Genomic DNA, 18,843 nt, shown 5'->3' with positions numbered 1-18,843 from the left:
ATGAATTAATTTTAAATGTGTAGAAATAAAAAATTATTGACAAAACTAATTACTGAAAAAATATAGTTATTTATGAAAAAAAAAAAAAGGGGAAATAAGGGTGGTTTAGAAAATCGACATTTTATCTCAATATATATGATCTCTAAGCTAAAATAAATAATAAAATTTACATATTAAAAATAAAAAGTATAATAAAATTTGGATTATTTTCAATTCGATCAATATATAGATAATTAATGTAGAGAATATTATACTTTTATTTTGTTTGATATATAAATAACTTTTATTAGCATGAAAACGCTATATTTTTTTGGAATAATAACTCTCCCCTTTCTTGAAATTTTGGTGTAATTATATCTAGATCTCTTGTAGTTTGAAAAATTATATTTAGTACCCCTGATATTTGCTTCCGTACAAATAAGTCCCTTCATTAATCAAAATTCATTAAATTTGCTGATATTAACAAAAAAATAAAAAAAAATATTTACCTTGACTTATTACTAATTTATTGCAGATCAGATAAATCTTTTTATAATCAAATTACATCCATATGTTTTTACATGTTGATGCATGAGGGTAGTTTAGTCAAAAAAGATTATTTGACATGTAATAAGTTAGTAATAAGTCAATCGAGGGTAAATATCAATTTTTATTTATTTGATTGTTAATATCAATAAATTGAGTGAATTTTGAGTAACAGATAACTTGTTTGTTAGATCGAAACAAACTTTAGGAGTGTTACAGAAAGTTTAGGTGTAATTACTCTAATCTCAAGAGAGAAGAGTGTAACTGTCCCTATTTTTTATAAGACGCTAAAGCCAACTAAATTAAGAGTAATTTAATCTCGATCGAAAAAAATAAAACTAAAACAAAAAAATGTTGACAATACACTAATTTGAAATGTTTATGTTTTGTTTTTGGAGTTGTAAATATATAGATACCATAAAATGTATGAAATTTTGATTCTAAAAAGAAAGTAATAGCAGCATGTTATAAGAGTTGAAGTAGTGGGTGTATGATGCATATTATATGATTTACATGTTGTTCAACTAACTTCTACCATTAACAGGGACGAGCACAATTCACACCCACCATAAACTTACGGTGGGGAATTATATTTAGACCCTTTTTAAAATGCTAAATTACACTTGTCCTCAAAGAAGTTTAACATTGTGTACATTCCGTTTGAAAATTTACTATTTATACCTAACTCTTTTTTGTTATGGATTGGATGAAGAATACTGACGTTAGTAAAAAATTACATAAATTTTTAATTTTACCATCATTTAACATCTCAATGTAATAATTTAGTATGTATTTGGAGAATTATTAAGGAGTGTAAATATAATTTTAAATTTTATTTAAAAATAAACATAATTTCGTATTTTCATACGAGATTTAGGTATACTTAACCCTGTAGAAATAACGTCCTTTATGAGTAATTCATGTGGGTGATAACATATACAATATGATTGTAAATATATCAAACTTTCATGTCCAAATCCAACATTTTGAACTATAAAAGACAAAAATGACGAGATAAATAAAATACTTTTATATCACAAATTGATGAAATAATTATTAATTCAGACTTCACGTAGCTGATATTATTTAAATTACATCATATGAATAAATATCAACAACAGGAAGACAACAAATGTGGAGCTTATGAATAGGTGCAATTTTTCTTTTTACATGCTATATCTGACGAAATAATTTTTGGTATTTGAAATCGTCCGGTTATTCTTCTTGAATTTTAATACGTCCATTCTTTAGGGAGAAAAATCTCTGGTGAAAGACAAATTGCATCATCCACCTTCTCCTTCTTATCCAACTTTTCATCATTTTTTCTCACAATATTTTTATTTTGATCTGTATAAAATAAAATAAAATTCAAAAGTCAGTATTTCAAAATTATTAGTGCAAGAAATTAATGAGTATATATATGTGTGTCATAATAAAATAACCTGGTTGGGACTTAATCTGTTGCCCAAGCTCGTGCACGTTAAGGTTGAGGGCTTGAACCACTCGAGAAGGTAATAAAACGGGAGAGAAAGCTGAAAGATAATGAAAATAGATAAGTGCATATTTCATGTAATAAAAACTTTTAGAATAATTTGATATTTTTTTTAGAAAAATAAAATTATAATATACTAAAACTCAAATAAATGTTTGCTCAGTATTTAGAACTCTAGTTACAAATTTTGGGAATTGATGTTTTATTATAGTAATAATAAATTCGAAAACTATGAGTTCTTATATTATAAAAACAATTTTCTAGTCAGTTTCCATCAAAACGAGTCCTGTTTTCAACAAAACTATCTCGAACTATTTTCACAACAGGGTAAATTATAATGAATTTTCTTGAAGTTTGTTATAATTATAATAATTTACTCGTTGTTTGAAAATTACAAATATCTTCTGAAAATGGTTGTCTAACAAATACTCCATTGGTATTATAATTTCTATGGAGTATTTATTAATTTTTTAAATAATGAATAAGTAATGTAATTATAGCAAATTTTAAGAAATTCCTTTGTAATGTACCCTTTACAATATAAAATAATTAATTTAGAAAATCCCAATGTATCAACCTAAATCATGCATAAATAAAAAATACACACAAAAAAAAAAAATTAAGTTAACACAGACCACATTTATAAATACCATAAGTTTGTGGGGAATTTTGCAAATACTACAAATTTGGAGAGCAGAAACATGCAATAAAATTGCATAGTACCTGGCTTATTGCTGAATTGGAAATCGGTACCTCCTCTTCTGGGAAGAAAAACCCCAGTCCCACAAGATCTTGGGTTAGAGCCCAAGAATATCGCTTGCATTCCAGGCCCACCAGAGGCCCAATTCGACTGATTCCTCCCTCTTGTACCTCTCTCTCTCTCGCTGCTTTTTGACTGCTGCTCAAACTGTATAAGTACCACAAATGGTGACCTCATTTTCAATATGGAATCAAATATTTTTATAAAATAAATAATAATTTCCCAATATACAGAGACAATATGTGTTGAATAATTACATTATTTTTTTAATATACGGACTTAGATACCATATAAATTGGAAAAAATTACAGCTACATTCTTTAGAATTTGATATAATTATAAATATTTTTTCGTTATTTAAAAATTTATAAATACTATCTCATTGTTGAATAATTACAAATATTTCTCCTCAACTAAAAAATAATTACATAACCCTAAAAAGTGAGATTGACATTACTACTTTGCCCTTACTAAAAAATTTAAAAAAAAAGTTTGAGAAAAATAGAGGGTGGTATAAAATAAATAATCTGTTGAAAATATACGTCCATAAAAATATTTTGATTTTTTTAAAATAATATATGAAATTATAATCATAATTCAAAATTATATATTAATCAATTTACCATAAAAATTGAATGGGAATCTAACGGAAGCTAACGGAATAATTTCGTTTAGATAAATGTTAAAATTATGGATATTTATAATTTTTTTAAATACTAAAAATATATTTGTAATTATGTCAAATCCGAAAATATATAATCACAATTTACCTAAAATTATGTATCTGATTTGAAGTAATTAATAGCTTCTAAGGCGGGGCATGCCACCATATATTCACGTGTAAAATCTGATTACTTCCTAAGTTGATTCTCTCGTTAATTCTTTATAGCATGGGAATTTCACTTCACAAGGATTTTAATTTTTCTTTAAAGAAAACGTATGTTTTAAGGGGAGGGGCTCCGCCACCCGCGGCCGTTCCCCCGCCACACACCGCCGCGGAGGAAAGAGAAATAAATAATAATATTAATTAGTACCATCAACGGCGAGTTCAACTCTGCCGACGACGGAGATTTTATCCGCTGTCGACGTGCTTGCTGCTCAACCCTAACTCCAAACTGCTCCTGCAAGCAGCGAAAACTCGTACGTTTTGCTTTCTACATATGTACAGTAAAAACAACAATGCAGAGGGAACATATATAAGGCTTGTACCTTTGTGTGATGCTGGGTAATCCGCGAATGTTTCTGTAGGATTCCATGGCAATCATTCTGCGCCATATCACAGACAACAATCTAAGAGTCCGGAGAGAGAAGAATGGGGAGGTGATTTGTAGTTGAGGGAATAGATTCAGAGTTCCAACTTTGAACCTGCAACATAACTACTTATATAGTACTTATGAGACAGTTTAGCCTTTATGAATTCCCCATCTTGCCCCTCATTATCTACCCCACTCAAAATTCCAACCCAAAACAGTTTGTACAGTTTTAAAAATGCAAATAATCGCATAACAAATATATCACACTTACTCTAACTAGTTTGATTTGAAAAAAAACTCCTCTCTACCTCAATTACACGTCCCACCACATTTTTCGAATCAAATTTTCTATCCCAATACTTGAATTATACATACGTGTATAATATTTGCGTTGTTTGTATACATATAAAATATTTTTTTTAGTGAAATATGGGTCTATTACTTTCTTTTTCTGGGGAGATTTGGTGAGGACTAATTGAATGGATTGATTCATAAATAGTGATTAATTAGCATTAATTACAAAATCATGAAGCCAGGAATGCAATGCCATAATCTGAACTATGCAATCTATGAAGGGCGCCCAGTTGTAAAGCATTACAAAATACCTCTTCAATCCAAGATTTTATACACGTACAATTTTGAGATTTCGGTATTGATTAATAGTTATAAGTAGGGTAGAAAAATAAATTAAATTACTCGAATAATAAATGCACTTTAGAATGACAAAAATACTAAATGTATATTATTGTTGTCTAAACGTATCTATTATAAATAAGAAAAATATTTAGATCAAATCAAATTCAATTAAAGTTTTTACACTGTAAATTACGTTGTATTTCAATTTATATGTAGACGAAATATTTATAAAACCTACTGTATCATCTGTATAATAAAAAGAATAAATTTATACATACTCGTGATGTTTATATATTATACACGATACAGTATGTAATACATTTTTCATTTTCATCGCATGTGTCATCATGCATCTTGCTAATATGAAATTGATGCTGCTTTGGACGGGAATCAAAAGGGTTAAACCCGTTTCAACAAGTATGACTCTAAAATTTCAAACACTGCTCGTTTGTCGGAATCTATTTTAAAAGTCAACTTATTTACCACCAGACCAACAATTTATTACAACATAAGAAGAAGTAGGTGTACCATTTTGATATTTTAAAATTAAAATTGGGAGTAATTTAAGGATAATTGAAAATGCAGGGGCATGGAAGTAAATTGAAGAAGTGGACGTGGATAGGTTGGGTTGGGTAAACCTCTCTTCCTCTCCCCTCGCAGGTTGTTGCAGTTGTGATGATTGGCGTTGTTAAGGTTTCGTTGCTTTGCTTGTCCCAAATAATCCCAATTTTCTTATTAATATGTAAGAAAACTAACTATTATCTTCCACCTGTGACCTTCCAAATTCAGTAACATTAAAATAAAGTTTTGATTTTTCAGATTTAAATGTATACCATCCCCCACCTAATTATTGAGCAGCATAACCCTTCTTTTTCTTCATAACCACCACACCAACCCACCTATATATCTTGAACAAACTTATTCTTATGTTTCAGTTTAGGGAAGTGGACTCTGGGTGGCAATATTTTTTTAGCAGAAGTGATGAACTATTATTAATTGAAATAAATATATTATAATTTATAATTATTTTTATCTCTATTAATATCTAACTAAAACTATCACAATAATCATATTTTAATTAACAATACCTATTATTACAATAGACAACAACTCCTACTATGCAGTAGACAACATCCCACGCACATGGTGGAATTCGAACCCATGATCTCTAAAATCATGGGGCTCAGCTTCGCTAATTGAGGTAGGTCTCATTGGCGGGTGGTAACATTTGTTAATAGATAGTTGTACACGTATAATCAAATAAATACAACAGAAAATTTATAAAATAAAAAGTGAATATATAATTAAAAAGGGATTAAGTGATTACCATGAGTGGTAGTGGAGGTTATCATATATTGATAGTTAAAAGGCGATGTAGACAATTTGAAATAAATAAGTTAAATAAGTATTATATTGGTATAGATATTTAAAAGTATAACTAGTATTTTAAAATTTAGTGTTGCGGTGTCACGGACTAACAATTGTAGGAGAGAAAGGGCTTTTATTTTATTTATTTGTATAGATTTTACGTAAATAAATATAACATGGTAATATTTTCTGTCGCAGTTTCATAATTGTTTAGTTATGTGGTAATCTTGCAGAAGTACTTTTGAACTTCCTATTTTTGAGCATTCTTGATGACTGTAACTATTTTCCGTTTTTTTTAATGTTTATTTTTACTATTTTTGAAGCTGTATTCAGAAGCACATATTGGATTTTACGATTTTATTTTCTGAGATCAATTGATTATATTTGATATTACCAAATGCAGAACCTAACTCACCTTGAATAATCCTTTGAGGAAGCTCAATTGTCAATAATTTCATTCTTCCCATTCTTTTTTTTTTTTCTTTTTTTGACAAAGCAAAAGTCAGCAGGAACTTCTGTAAAACATTCATGTGAAGTTCATCCCCGTTTGAGCATTGAAGAGAGGGTGTACAAGAAAGAGCCGTCTCTCAAATAACTGAACAATCCCTCAAATTTCTCTATAATTTTCAATGAAGGAGTATCTTGCAGACATAAATTACCATCCACTCCAAAACCATAACTATCTGCCTACATCTATGTAGCTGTTTCATAGCAAAAACACAAGAATTTTCTCTGTTTCATAGCAAAAGTACAAACATATGGGTTGTAAAATTTGACCGCCCTCCTCCATCAGGCATGACTTGGTTCATCAGTCACTCAAAGGCCGGGGGATGACTAATGTACAGATTGAACAGTTAAATCAGAACTATGCAAACCATATGTTGCCAGGGGTCTAGAGAAGGGCTTCGTAGTCGAGGAACTGATCCTCAATATGTCTTAAAAACCACTTGGAATTTCACTGACGCGCATTTTGCTTGTTAGTTGTAACAATCTCTTGGTTTCATCATCTATCTCTACATTGTCCTTCTTCATCCGCTCTGCCACAATAAGTGGCATTTTACCAGCTTTTGCATAAGTTCGGAGAAGAGAATTGTATGTCTCTGTACTCACATAGCCAGCTCGTCGAAGAATAACCAGCAACAGTTCTGCACCCTCGACATTACCAAACTCTTCCACAACTCTACATACTTTCTCGACCAGCTTTTCATCTGGATCCCATTTTCTAACACTACCAATGGCTTTTTTGAAACAATCAAGAACTTTGTCAACCTGCCTTTGTTTCAAATAACCCCAAGTAAGAAGCTCCCAAGTGGTATAGCCTGGTACTATATCTTTTTGCACCATCCGATCGTAAAATGCCTCTGCCTTCTCCATCTGATCTTGATTGATGTAAGCAGCAAGAAGTAAATTTGGAACTCTTGAGTCATTGGTAGGGGAAACAGACTCCCACTCGTCGTACAGTTTCTTTGCTTCTTCAAGTTCTTCAAGTTTCAGTAAGGAAGTAATCATGCAAGTGTACTCGACATCATTCAATTTGCGGTAAGTGGACTTCATCTTCTTCCATATTCGGCAAACCTCACTCTTATTTTCAAGACCAGTATGCAAACTGATCAGCGATGCATATGCCACTCGAACTTTTCTAGAGACCCTTTTCTCCATCTCCTTCAGAGCAGACTCAGCTTTTTCACGGAGTGAATTCTTGATGTAGATGCTGGTCAATGTGCTGTAAGTCATCCAGTCGGGTTCTATTTTGGCCTGCCTTTGCTCCAGGAACACCTTTTCAGCAGTTTCAATAATATTTTGTGATGCGCATGCAGCCAACAACAGATTATATGTGACGGCATCTGGAGTGGTCGTCGTCTTCAGCTTCTTGACAATTTCTGGAACCTTTTCCAACTGGCCTGTTGAGACATATAGAGAGAGCATGTGGTTAAATGGAAGAGGACTCTTCAAGAAACCACATTCTGACATCTTTTCCATCAGAGCTTCAGCCTTGTTAGATTCCTTGTGCTGGACATAGGTGTGGAGAAGAGCACTACAAGTGGCGGGGTCTCTCATTTTCTCAGGCAGATCTTCAAAGAACTTTTCTGCACTATTTAGACCCCGAATTTTAGCAATTAAATCCAAGTGGACAGCGTAGTCCCCAGGTACAAGCTTCATATCTTCTTGTATCCTCATCCATTCACAAATCTAGAAACACCACCAATAGCATCACAAACTTAGAACTGCTGTACGCAACAACTAGCGTCAGAAGTGTGTCAGAGTTTCCCTTATCCTCACCCTCTATCCTACACCAAGCGGAACCTAACATCTTTATTGCTAGATATACTGAACTACTAATCCCAAGTAAATTGTCAACACGAGATCGAGTACAGTCAAAGTAACTGAACTAAGACAAATATTTCCCTCTTAATCTTTGTATTTGCTCATATCTACGATTTCTAAAGACTAAACTGAACAGCGACAATCAGCACAGAGCATAAATGAAACTGAGAATTTTTATCACAAATTATAAAAAGCAAGAACAAAGAAGCACGTAGTATATAAATATGCAAGTGGTACAACCTCGAGGGCATGTTTGTAACGCTTAAGCTTTCGGAGCTCGCGAACAATGCGATTCAGCTCGTACTTGCGCACGACGTGTCCTTCCTCCTTCCACTTGCGTAGGGCGACCACAGCACTCCGCTTCGCGTACACCAGAGCGAAAAGCCGCCGCCCCAGCGTGTCTCTGCCGGTGCTTTCGTTTCTGAGCTTATTTCCGGCAGTTTTTCTTCCCTCACCAGATACCGTCTCCTGCGCCGGAGCAGAGACCACTGCCGTCTTCGTCGAAAATCGGCGCGCGGCGGCGCTGGATGCTCGAAAAATTCGGTGCAACATTTTCATCTGAAATGTTGGTTTAGAAGAGTATACATAAATTTTCAACAGAGACTGAAAAGAGAGGCAAGTAGAGCCCAGCCCACGAACGCAACTGGGCTTAAATATTGGTGTTTCGATCGATACAGCAATTTATTAGTAAACCACAATTTAAGCATTACATGCGGGGGCGGGGGCGGGGGCGGTCAGGTATTTAGATTCTAACACACTCAATACAGTGTGCCAAGTAAGAATAATAATCCATCTAATAGCTGTTTGTAGTAATTCTGAAAATTGAGTAGACTATAAATTAAAGAGGTATTATATTGTTCTCCTTTACAATTTATTGTAATTACATGTATTCTTATAATTTAGAAAATTATATTTAATATTTTTATAGTTATTTTTACCTAATAAATAAATTTCGTCGTTAGCCGCATTCAATTAATTTGTTGGTATTAGCAAAAATTAAATGGAAATTTATATTTATTCGATTGATTTATTATTAACTTATTTCAAGTCAAATAATTTTTTTTAGGTCAAACTAGCATTTTATAACTCCACGTGCTAATGCATGTGTGAAGGTTGTTTGGTTGTAAAATACTTGTTTGACCCACAATAAATCATTTAACATTAATGTAGATTTTTTAATCAATTCTTTTGCTAATATCAATAAATTCAATGAATTTTGAAAAAAAATCAATTCACTATTTATTAGACGAAAATAAATTTCAAGAATACTAAATATAACTTCTCAAATTATAAGAATTTATGTATAATTACACAACAAAACCATAATAGAATATTGTAATTGTTCCAATTAAATAATATACATTATCAAAGTATAAATTTAAACAATACACATTTATTACACGAGCCTAACCTCGAGTGGTGTTCCACGAAACTCAAATCATCATTGGTCGTAATCGCCACATTTTACAAATACTTACGTACATGTGTCTGACATGTCTAGGGCACGCGGATGGTGTGTTCCAAAATTAAAAGAAAAAAAAATACAGTGTCGGACACATCATGAACACGCCTATTGGCGCGTCCGATATGTTTTGAACACGTTTGGATTTTTTTTTATAATTTTAAAAAAATTGGGCTACTTTTTTTTTTAAAGAATTTTAAGCTTAGTAAAAAAATAAAAAGAATTAACTTACTCATTTCAAACTAAAAGTTTTGTGAAGAAATTACTAAAAATTTGGGAGATGGTCATGATGATTTAATTAATTTGAATGTTAAAAAAATTTCATTAGTACTTTTAAGATAAACTTATTACATATATTTTTTAAGCTATATTTGGTTAAAACATAGATGTAAGACATGCTTATTTTATAATTTATCTTGATATTATTCATTTGCACATTTTAATTTTATGAGAAATGGAGAATATATAATTATATATAATTAAAATATATATTATATGTAGTCATGTCAGTGTCATATCGCGTCCTATTTTTTATATTTTTTGTGTCATTGTATCCATATTATATCATGTTTGTATCGGCATGCCCATGTCCGTATATTATAACTTCTAACCTATTACTCAAGTCATATTCAATAGGTGTTTTAAACTAAATAAATAATATTAAAATTGGCATAGTTTAAACTCTTAACATTTTCACTATGTTTGGTTTTGATTCAAAGATGGGCCAAAATATACATTATGTTTGGCTTGTTTTATTTTGCAAGTTTTAAGTATATTTTGCATTATTTTAAAACAGTATTTTGATTATTCTTTTATCCAAAAAATAAAACTAATTATATACATACTTCATACATATATATATATATTTATATATAAAAGAGACATGATTTGACAATGAACAATACTTTTTATCTCCCACTACTCAACATCAAACATACCATATTTATTTTATATTATCTCAAAAAACAAATACAAACATACACACTATTTTTAACTTATACTTATTTATTTTTGTTTTTCTCTCTCTATTTTCACAAAACACTCCAAAACAAGTTAAAAACAAAATCAAATATTATGTTTGTTTTTTCAAAAATGGATTTCTTAAATTATACAATCACCAAAAAAAAGCGATCTTATGAGATTATATATAAAAAAAAGGATTAGAAAATAATTACCAACGGTCATATGAATCTTGAATTACTTTTTCTCGAAGAAAAAGTTACCAAGTTATAACGCCAGTTTTCTCTCTATTGTTTAGTGTTCGACTCAGCCGCGCTTCAACCAAAGCACGAATCACACCCCCACTAATTATCATCAACAGTCTCAACTCGCACAAAACCTTCGAATCAATGCCAACTGGCGGTCCAATCTCCGGCGCCCGCACCAGCGTCCGTATCGTCGTCGTCGGCGACCGCGGCACTGGAAAATCCAGCCTCATCGCAGCGGCTGCCGCCGAAACCTTCAGGCAGGAAGTTCCTCCCGTTCTCCCTCCCACTCGCCTCCCCGCCGATTATTATCCAGATAATGTTCCAATTGTCATCATCGACACCTCATCCAGGTGCACTCTTCATGCACGTCCTTCTTTCAATTGTGTGTTTTTGATTTATTAGGGGAGTTTTGCACGCTCTTATGGATTAGTTTGTGGATGCAGTTTGGAGAACAGGGGGAGACTCGCTGAAGAATTGAAGCGTGCTGATGCCGTAGTGTTGACATATGCATGCGATCAGCCTTCGACGCTTAATCGCCTCAGTTCATTCTGGCTCCACGAGCTCCGGAGACTAGAGGTTTGAGTTAAATGTTTATGTTGCATTATTGATTTCTTTACATGTGTTTTCTTTAATTAATACTTGGGGTGGTGTACGGTTCTTCATTCAGTAATTAGTTTATAGTTGTTTGATTGGGTTTTCATCACCAATTTTTTTTGTTACTATTTTTTAATGTAAGTTTTAATTTACTAGATTATAATTGGTGATGGTGTTGTTGTTGTTGTTAGATAATCTTATTGGCATTGCAGCATGTGATTTTAGGTATATTGTCCAAACTTAGTTTGAATTTCTCACCAAGCGAGATAGTTTGTTTGGGGTTGTTTATGGTGATTGAATGAACTAATCTCCAACCAAATTTTAATTCAGTGTAATAGGAGTGTGTTTTAGTTGATTGATAGCCGAGGTTGAAATATTAGTGCACTAAGATTGGCGTCTGGTTTCACAAGTGAGCAATTTCGTGCTCAAATTTGATTTTAAGGACTGCCTCTTTTAAGCAGCTTGGTTTACTTTTCAGTCCATTGATGTCTGGAAACTCACTAGCTATGCAGTTGTCTCCCGCATTTGTAGCTCACATGATCACATCTGCCAAGGAAAATGATTTATCTTCACTTTATTGGTAGTTGTTATTCTTTCATGCTGATCTGGATATGCCTCATCAATTTTGGTTGCTTAGATCAAGGCACCAGTTATTGTTGCTGGTTGCAAGCTAGATCGGCGAACTGAGGAGTACAATTTGAGCATTGAGATGGTGCCACTCATGCAGCAGTTCCGTGAGATTGAAACTTGCATAGAATGTTCAGCAGCTAACATGCTTCAGGTTTGAGATGGTTAAATCTTGGAGATTCTGGTTAACTCTTTCTTTTGTTCATTTGGATGAGAATAAGAATCTGCAGATGATTTGAGTGGTTGTAAGATTTTTACAGATTCAAGAAGTATTTTACTTTGCTCAAAAAGCGGTTCTTCATCCGACAGCTCCATTATTTGATCAAGAAACCCAAACCTTGAGACCTCGTTGCATGAGGGCCTTGAAGAGGATTTTTGTTCTCTGTGATCATGATATGGATGGTGTTCTCAATGATGACGAGCTAAATGAATTTCAGGTTGTTTCTTTATCCTCTCTACCTAAACCATTTTTGTGACTTTAAGATAAAGAGTTTTTCTTTTGCTTATATTGTTCATGTCCATCTGAGTTCTGTCTTTGTGCGAAAATGCAGTTCTTTTATCTTTTCACCTCTAACCTTCAGTATTGGTGAGCAGGTTAAGTGTTTCAATGCCCCTTTGCAACCTGCTGAAATAGTGGGTGTTAAGAGAGTGGTACAAGAGAAGTTGCCTGAAGGAGTCAGTGAACATGGTCTTACCTTAACTGGCTTTCTTTTTCTTCATGCTCTTTTTATAGAGAAAGGCCGAATTGAGACAACATGGACTGTTTTGAGAAAATTTGGGTACAGTGATGAGCTTAAACTAAGGGATGATTATTTGTCAATTCCAAACAAAAAGGCTCCAGATCAGGTGAGTCTTGTTGCAAAGCATGTTTTCAGTTATTGTTTGCGACTCTGATAATGTTTCTCAACAAATTCAAAAGGCTCTGTTTGGTTTTAGTGCTGTAAGTTTCATAAAGAGTGTAAGCCCTCAAATAGGTCCACCTGGTTTGCATTTAAGAATGCATGTATTTGGAAAAATTGTTTATAGAAAATGGATATTTTATTATTTTCCAAGTAGTGTCAGCTTTAAGTTCCATGTCACTTCAAATCAGGTCAATGTGATGTTAGTGGTGTCAAATTAATAAATCATGAAGTTGGTTATGTTAAATAGCATAAATTTGGATAGTATTATGGGATAATGATCTATTTACTTTGGTTTGTGATAGTTTATTATATTTTACCTTTAGAAGAAGGAAAGAGAAACAGTAACCTGAGTAGTGGGAGTATGTGTGCGGTTGGCACTATTTGTGATTTGGTTTGAATAGATTGATTTTATAGTAAACTTATTAGTGACTTAAAGATTTGGTTAAGTAATTTGAAATAGGTAAAATTATTCATATAATAACAAAATCATACATTAATTGCTTCTAATGATTCTAGAAGAGTCAGTTTTTGCTCACAAATGGTGTTTTTATCCTCAAATCATAGAGGGGTTTCCTTCATGATATATGTTCCATTATCGTTAGTGGTATCAGTGTTCTTGTAGCTGTTATTGGCTAATAATCTATCATTTTCTAAAAATATTTGGTTTTGGTACTTTATTAACTAACTATTACATAGTAAAACATTTTGTATCGTTTGATATACAAGAATTAATGCATTTCTGAGCACTTGGTTTAGCCTTCTATTACAGTTTCTATCTTCAAATGCTCGTGTCATTTGCAGAGTGTTGAATTGACAAGTGAAGCAGTGGAGTTTTTAAAGGGAATCTTCAGCACATTTGATGATGATAAAGTATGTTTTTGTTCTATTGCTGTCTTGCTATCCATTTGAAAGTTAACATCTGATATGGAGTGATGCTTAGGGAAGTCTTATGACACCTCTTGGTGGAAAATATCGTGCATGTTCTGCTGTTATAATGTGTACAAACCTGATGATTTCGAATTCATTGGATTAAAAATTTGAAAATTTCTCTTCCAAGAAGGTTTATCCTTTGGTTTGAGCCTTCCATACCTTTTCCTTAGAGGGAAGAGGACTGCCATTGCCAATTAGTTGCAACTTTAAGACAACTGCTATATTTTACTAGTTTCTGAAGTCTTTCCAAATGCCACGAGTGCAAAATGCTATTGGATATATAAATTCTTCGATTTGCTGTAGATTAAGATAACTAACGGTATCATTTTAGATTCATCAAAAGAAAGCTGATCTTTGAAATTATTTGTTGGAATTGTTTGACATAGCTTTTGGAAGCAACGTTTTAGATACTAATACAAGCCATACATGTCTGTTTAAGTATAGATTAGATTCTGATTTTGATAACCCCACAACCTGGAAAATGCATCTATTGAATAATCATGAAACCGGAGTATTTCTTAGTAACATAGTTTGTGCCAAACACATAGCCCACAAGATTACTTAATATATACTCATTTATAGTCAAGTAATTTCCCCCTACACCACTCTGAAATAGGTTTTCATGTTAATAATTTTGTCATTTCATACAGCATCTGTAGTTCTGTCACCATTTTTAGTCTTCTGAATTTCCCTGTGTGCTCTGACATATTCTATATTATTCTGCCTTCTTCCTATGAGTCAGTGACCTTTTTGCTATTATAGGATGGAGTTCTTCGCGAAAGTGAGCTTGAAGATTTATTTTCAACTGCACCAGAAAGGTAAATTTGTTTATCCAGAAAGCCGTTGTTTTTGTGCTACAACTTTAGTATCCATTTTAAACATGCATAATGAGGGGATTTCATAATTTAAACAATTTCAGCATCAACTCAGTCTTAAGTTAAGACCTTAAATTGGGCTAACTTCTTGAATTTGTCCGAATCCTCCCCTTTAACTTTATGAAAGTTAAGGCAGTAGTGATTTCTAACGTTTGTGGGTGTGGGTGGGTGGTTAAATTGATTGAAGTGTTTTTCTTTCCAATTCAACTCTGGCATTGAATTCTGTGATTGAGTAGGTTTCTGACAGTCCTCTGAAAGACATTTTATCTGCGTGATTTGATGTGCATGTGTGTATTTTTTGGTGTAGTCCGTATATTATGCTGATTAGCAGGCAACAAGTCCAGATCATCATCTTCCTTTATTGAACTGAATTTGGCGCAACCAGTTTCAGGATTTCAGCTTACCACGTGCTGTAGAATCTCGCCGGTTAAGTATTGTATATTAAATACAATAGATGTGATGTGGCTTGGATACGATGAATTGTTGATTTATGCAATATAACTATAAGTTTTTTCATAAAATCCTTTGGGATATGTGGTCTACAACATTGTTCCTCGATGTGTTTCTTTTAAGCATGTTATTCTACGGCTGCTTTCCATCCCGAATGCTAGTTATTCTTTCCTTGGCTTTCCTAATATCAGTTGCCTTGGTTTTTAATGATGTAAATCAGTCCTTGGAATGAAGCCCCTTATAAGGATGCGGTGGGGAGAACTCCACTCCGTGGAATCTCTCTTTCTGGATTCCTATCTGAGGTGGGTACCCCAATCTGCCTGTGCAAGATGGTGCTGTAGGTTTCAACTGCACCCTCAGTGTTAAACTGTTTATATGAAGTATCTTTTTTATATCAAGTTTTTGATTCATTTTTCATTGTTGTGTTGTAATCTTCTATATGCGCTTGAATTAAAAAGCAAAAACTCAACCATACTGCATATTTGCCATTCTTTTCAGAAAGTTATAATGTTTGTGATATTGCACTTTTGTCGCTTGCCTATCATGTGGAACTTGTATTACAGTGGGCTCTTATGACATCAGTGGATCCAGCTCGAAGTATTGCCAACTTAATATATATTGGTTACCACTGCAATGCTGCATCAGCCCTCCACATCACTAGGAGAAGATTAGTCGATAGAAAGAAGCAACAAACAGAACGAAATGTTTTCCAGTGCTTTGTCTTTGGACCTAAAAGTGCTGGAAAGTCCGCATTGTTGATGTCATTGTCGGGAAGGTACGGGTCCGAATCTGTATATGTGTTTATCAGAGTAAAAAATATCAAACAGTTCTCTCTCTGAATCTCCTGATAGCACTGAGTAGAGTCTTTTCTAACTGTATGGACCATATATTCCTTTACGCACTGTGAATCTAAATGAGAGATTTTTGTTGTTTCCCCAATTACAGGCCTTTCTCAGAAAATTATGTTCCTACAACCACCCAACAATATATTGTGAATGTCGTTGACCGGCATATGGTGAGTACTAACTGCAAAATCAATTTCATTGAGACTCCCTCTACCTCTCTGGGTGGTTGTGTTTCTGTTCTGTTCTTCTTCTTCTTTTTTTCTTTTTTCCGGGTAGGGTGGGTGAAATATGTGAAGTATTTTAGCAAGTGATATCACTGGAGATTAATGCCTCCCTGTTGTGTACTAAAGCATTAATCTGTTCAAATGCTTCTAGGGTAATAAGAAAACTCTTATACTTCGGGAGGTTCCAGAAGATGGAGTTAAGAAACTTTTATCCAATAAGGAATCTTTGGCTTCTTGTGATGTAGCTGTTTTTGTTTATGACAGGTAGGCATGCTTTGCTGCATTTATGCTAGCATTTTTGTCCTGGTTTAAACTTGTATAACCGTGCAACTCATATGGAGTTTATTATTTCTTCTCTTTCAATGGTTAAGGACATGGAATAAGTGAAATGGTTTCTCTGATATGGTTTCATTTAATCTTTTTTCAGCTCAAGCGAGTATTCTTTTAAAGGAGCGACAGAATTGCTGTCATATGTGGCTAGGCAAGGGGAAGAAAGTGGTTTTGGGATGCCTAGTCTCCTGATTGCAGCAAAGAATGATCTTGGTTCAAATCCAACAGTAAACCAAGACTCAGCAAAGGTATATTTGGTACTTCCTTTACTACCTGCTTTACTTATGAAACTTGAATTATGAGATTTGAACTCTGCTTTTGTGGGGCCCTCAAATGAAATAATAAAAAAGCAAAAATCATGAAGAAGTATGGAAAGAAGTGATTCATGATCTGGAAGTTTATTTGTTCTAGATTTGCCTGGATATGGGGATTGATGCACCTATTCCTGTAAGCGTGAAAGAAAGAGATCTGAATGATGTGTTCTCTAGAATTGTAAATGCAGCCGAGCATCCTCATCTGAGTGTTCCTGAGACTGAGCTTGGCCGCAGTCAGAAGCGATACCGCCAGCTTGTCAATCGTGCTCTTATGTGTATCTCAGGTACTCTACGATACTTTGGTAATATTTTATAACTGATCAGAAGGGTATAACAGATCCAGTGGAGAAACTTCTTGGCCACTATGGTAGGTTTTGGGAGAAAATCCTATGACCTATGTACAGAAAATTCCATATTGGGCCTTTGCGACTGCTATTGAGTGAGTCGTCATGTGAGCTAGTAGACACCTGGCATATAGCTTATGTTAGAGAGCATAGCCTTATATCCTTATACACAATTGCGAGTACTGCATAACAGGATAGGAACATTGGTGGCACATTGTGCTTGTTTGCTACTTCATGTGAAATTGCCTGTTATGACTTAACTTGGTAAAAATTTACAGTTGGAGCTGCTGCTACTTTTGTCGGGTTGGCAGCTTATCGGGCCTATGCTGCAAGGAAGAACGCTTCCAGTTAAATTGTTCTCCAGCAAATTGAGCCGGTAATGCTACATCACTTAATCATGACTTTACATATGGAGATCTTTTTGTCATCTGAAAGCATTGGCTCCCTGCTAAAGCAATTGAAAGACTGATGTTATTCCAGTTTAGTGATTGAATCATAATATTGCTGTTAGTTGTAGAAGTTTAATCTTACCATTTTGACGTGGTTACAGGTTTTCTATTAGCTAGTTGCTCTCAGAGGTTGCTGAATGCTGCTGTGATTGCTGGGTTACTCGGAGTACTGTTATGCAAAATATAGGGACTCTGAAGGTCACCAATTAAATAAACTACACAAATAGAAAGAAAGGAAATAAGAAGAAAGCTGGATCTGTATTTGGAAAGAGATGTCCCTAGTTCGTGAACCCAAAAGAGTACAAGTATAATCCTTGACATAGGAAAACTCAAACCCGCGAGCTTGAGTTTATTTCTCGAACTTGATAATAGCGGTGTTCATTTGTCTGCACCATTTTTTTGACTCGACAGAATATGTAAATGGTTGATGTCCGTCTGTCTTATGGGATGTAGCTCCTTTTGATCATACGTATAGCAGTGTTTTTGGCTGCTACAACCTGTATCTCTGTCAATAGCTATTAGCTTTTGGTAGTGGCAAGCGTTTGATCGCCTACAAATCTGGACTTTTGACGATTGGTTGAACCTCAGCTAGATACATTTCTTGGTTCCAATTAGGTGCTTATTTCAATTAGTGAGCGGACGTCAGCTAGATACATTTATGTGTTTTTCCTCCTAAATTTATACTGTTTGTTAAGCGTGAGGACGTTAGAGTATTTACTTTTAATGTGCATTTAATATGTTTACTAAATTAACCCAGGGCACATGCAAACCAGAAGCAAGTATGGATTTTTTAAGACTTCTTAGCACGAGAAGCATTCCCTTGAACTTAGGATTTCTCCAAATACGAAACAAGATAAACAAGGATGTACTCAGTAGCACCATAAAATGGTTGATGATAAAGGTCACGTAATTGAAGTCCATGACATATGA

The 18,843-nt window shown here is 33.7% G+C and overlaps 3 protein-coding genes across 3 annotated transcripts; 1 reads left to right on the top strand and 2 right to left on the bottom strand.

Annotated features, from left to right (window-relative positions):
• Window positions 1-1,519: 1,519 nt before the first annotated feature.
• LOC110012193 (uncharacterized) lies at window positions 1,520-4,124 on the bottom strand. Its single transcript, XM_088881102.1, has 5 exons — window positions 3,987-4,124; window positions 3,812-3,898; window positions 2,741-2,924; window positions 1,968-2,057; window positions 1,520-1,872 (listed from the first exon to the last, which is right to left on the bottom strand). Exons 1-5 carry the CDS (start codon window positions 4,050-4,052, stop codon window positions 1,757-1,759), a joined length of 543 nt encoding a protein of 180 aa, XP_088737228.1. The 5' UTR covers window positions 4,053-4,124; the 3' UTR covers window positions 1,520-1,756.
• Window positions 4,125-6,626: 2,502 nt separating this feature from the next.
• On the bottom strand, window positions 6,627-8,988 carry LOC105163257 (Pentatricopeptide repeat (PPR) superfamily protein). Its single transcript, XM_011081540.3, has 2 exons — window positions 8,600-8,988; window positions 6,627-8,224 (listed from the first exon to the last, which is right to left on the bottom strand). The coding sequence occupies exons 1-2, from the start codon at window positions 8,915-8,917 to the stop codon at window positions 6,971-6,973; spliced, it is 1,572 nt and encodes a 523-aa protein (XP_011079842.2). The 5' UTR covers window positions 8,918-8,988; the 3' UTR covers window positions 6,627-6,970.
• A 2,074-nt stretch (window positions 8,989-11,062) lies between these two features.
• LOC105163258 (mitochondrial Rho GTPase 1) lies at window positions 11,063-18,613 on the top strand. Its single transcript, XM_011081542.3, has 15 exons — window positions 11,063-11,379; window positions 11,473-11,605; window positions 12,261-12,404; window positions 12,511-12,687; window positions 12,845-13,096; window positions 13,954-14,022; window positions 14,845-14,900; window positions 15,628-15,709; window positions 15,971-16,182; window positions 16,353-16,422; window positions 16,628-16,740; window positions 16,904-17,054; window positions 17,218-17,404; window positions 17,743-17,840; window positions 18,015-18,613. Exons 1-14 carry the CDS (start codon window positions 11,171-11,173, stop codon window positions 17,814-17,816), a joined length of 1,929 nt encoding a protein of 642 aa, XP_011079844.2. The 5' UTR covers window positions 11,063-11,170; the 3' UTR covers window positions 17,817-17,840; window positions 18,015-18,613.
• Window positions 18,614-18,843: the final 230 nt, after the last annotated feature.

Source organism: Sesamum indicum, linkage group LG6, assembly GCF_026168435.1.
Source record: "Sesamum indicum cultivar Baizhima isolate 11 linkage group LG6, ASM2616843v1, whole genome shotgun sequence".
NCBI classification, from domain to species: domain Eukaryota; kingdom Viridiplantae; phylum Streptophyta; class Magnoliopsida; order Lamiales; family Pedaliaceae; genus Sesamum; species Sesamum indicum.
The sequence above is the reverse complement of the archived record's forward strand: the minus strand, read 5'-3'. Positions and strand labels throughout refer to the sequence as shown.

Bases quoted from the DNA above. Each gene is read 5' to 3' on its own strand.
- LOC110012193 (XM_088881102.1), bottom strand. From the start codon at position 4,052: ATGGCGCAGAATGATTGCCATGGAATCCTACAGAAACATTCGCGGATT. The intron at 2,925-3,811 runs GTACTAATTAAT...GTACTTATACAG, and splicing joins AGTTGAACTCGCCGTTGATG to TTTGAGCAGCAGTCAAAAAG. The intron at 1,873-1,967 runs GTTATTTTATTA...TATTTTATACAG, and splicing joins ACAGATTAAGTCCCAACCAG to ATCAAAATAAAAATATTGTG.
- LOC105163257 (XM_011081540.3), bottom strand. From the start codon at position 8,917: ATGAAAATGTTGCACCGAATTTTTCGAGCATCCAGCGCCGCCGCGCGC. The intron at 8,225-8,599 runs GTTGTACCACTT...TGGTGTTTCTAG, and splicing joins GTTACAAACATGCCCTCGAG to ATTTGTGAATGGATGAGGAT.
- LOC105163258 (XM_011081542.3), top strand. From the start codon at position 11,171: ATGCCAACTGGCGGTCCAATCTCCGGCGCCCGCACCAGCGTCCGTATC. The intron at 11,606-12,260 runs GTTTGAGTTAAA...TTGGTTGCTTAG, and splicing joins ACGAGCTCCGGAGACTAGAG to ATCAAGGCACCAGTTATTGT. The intron at 17,055-17,217 runs GTATATTTGGTA...TATTTGTTCTAG, and splicing joins TAAACCAAGACTCAGCAAAG to ATTTGCCTGGATATGGGGAT.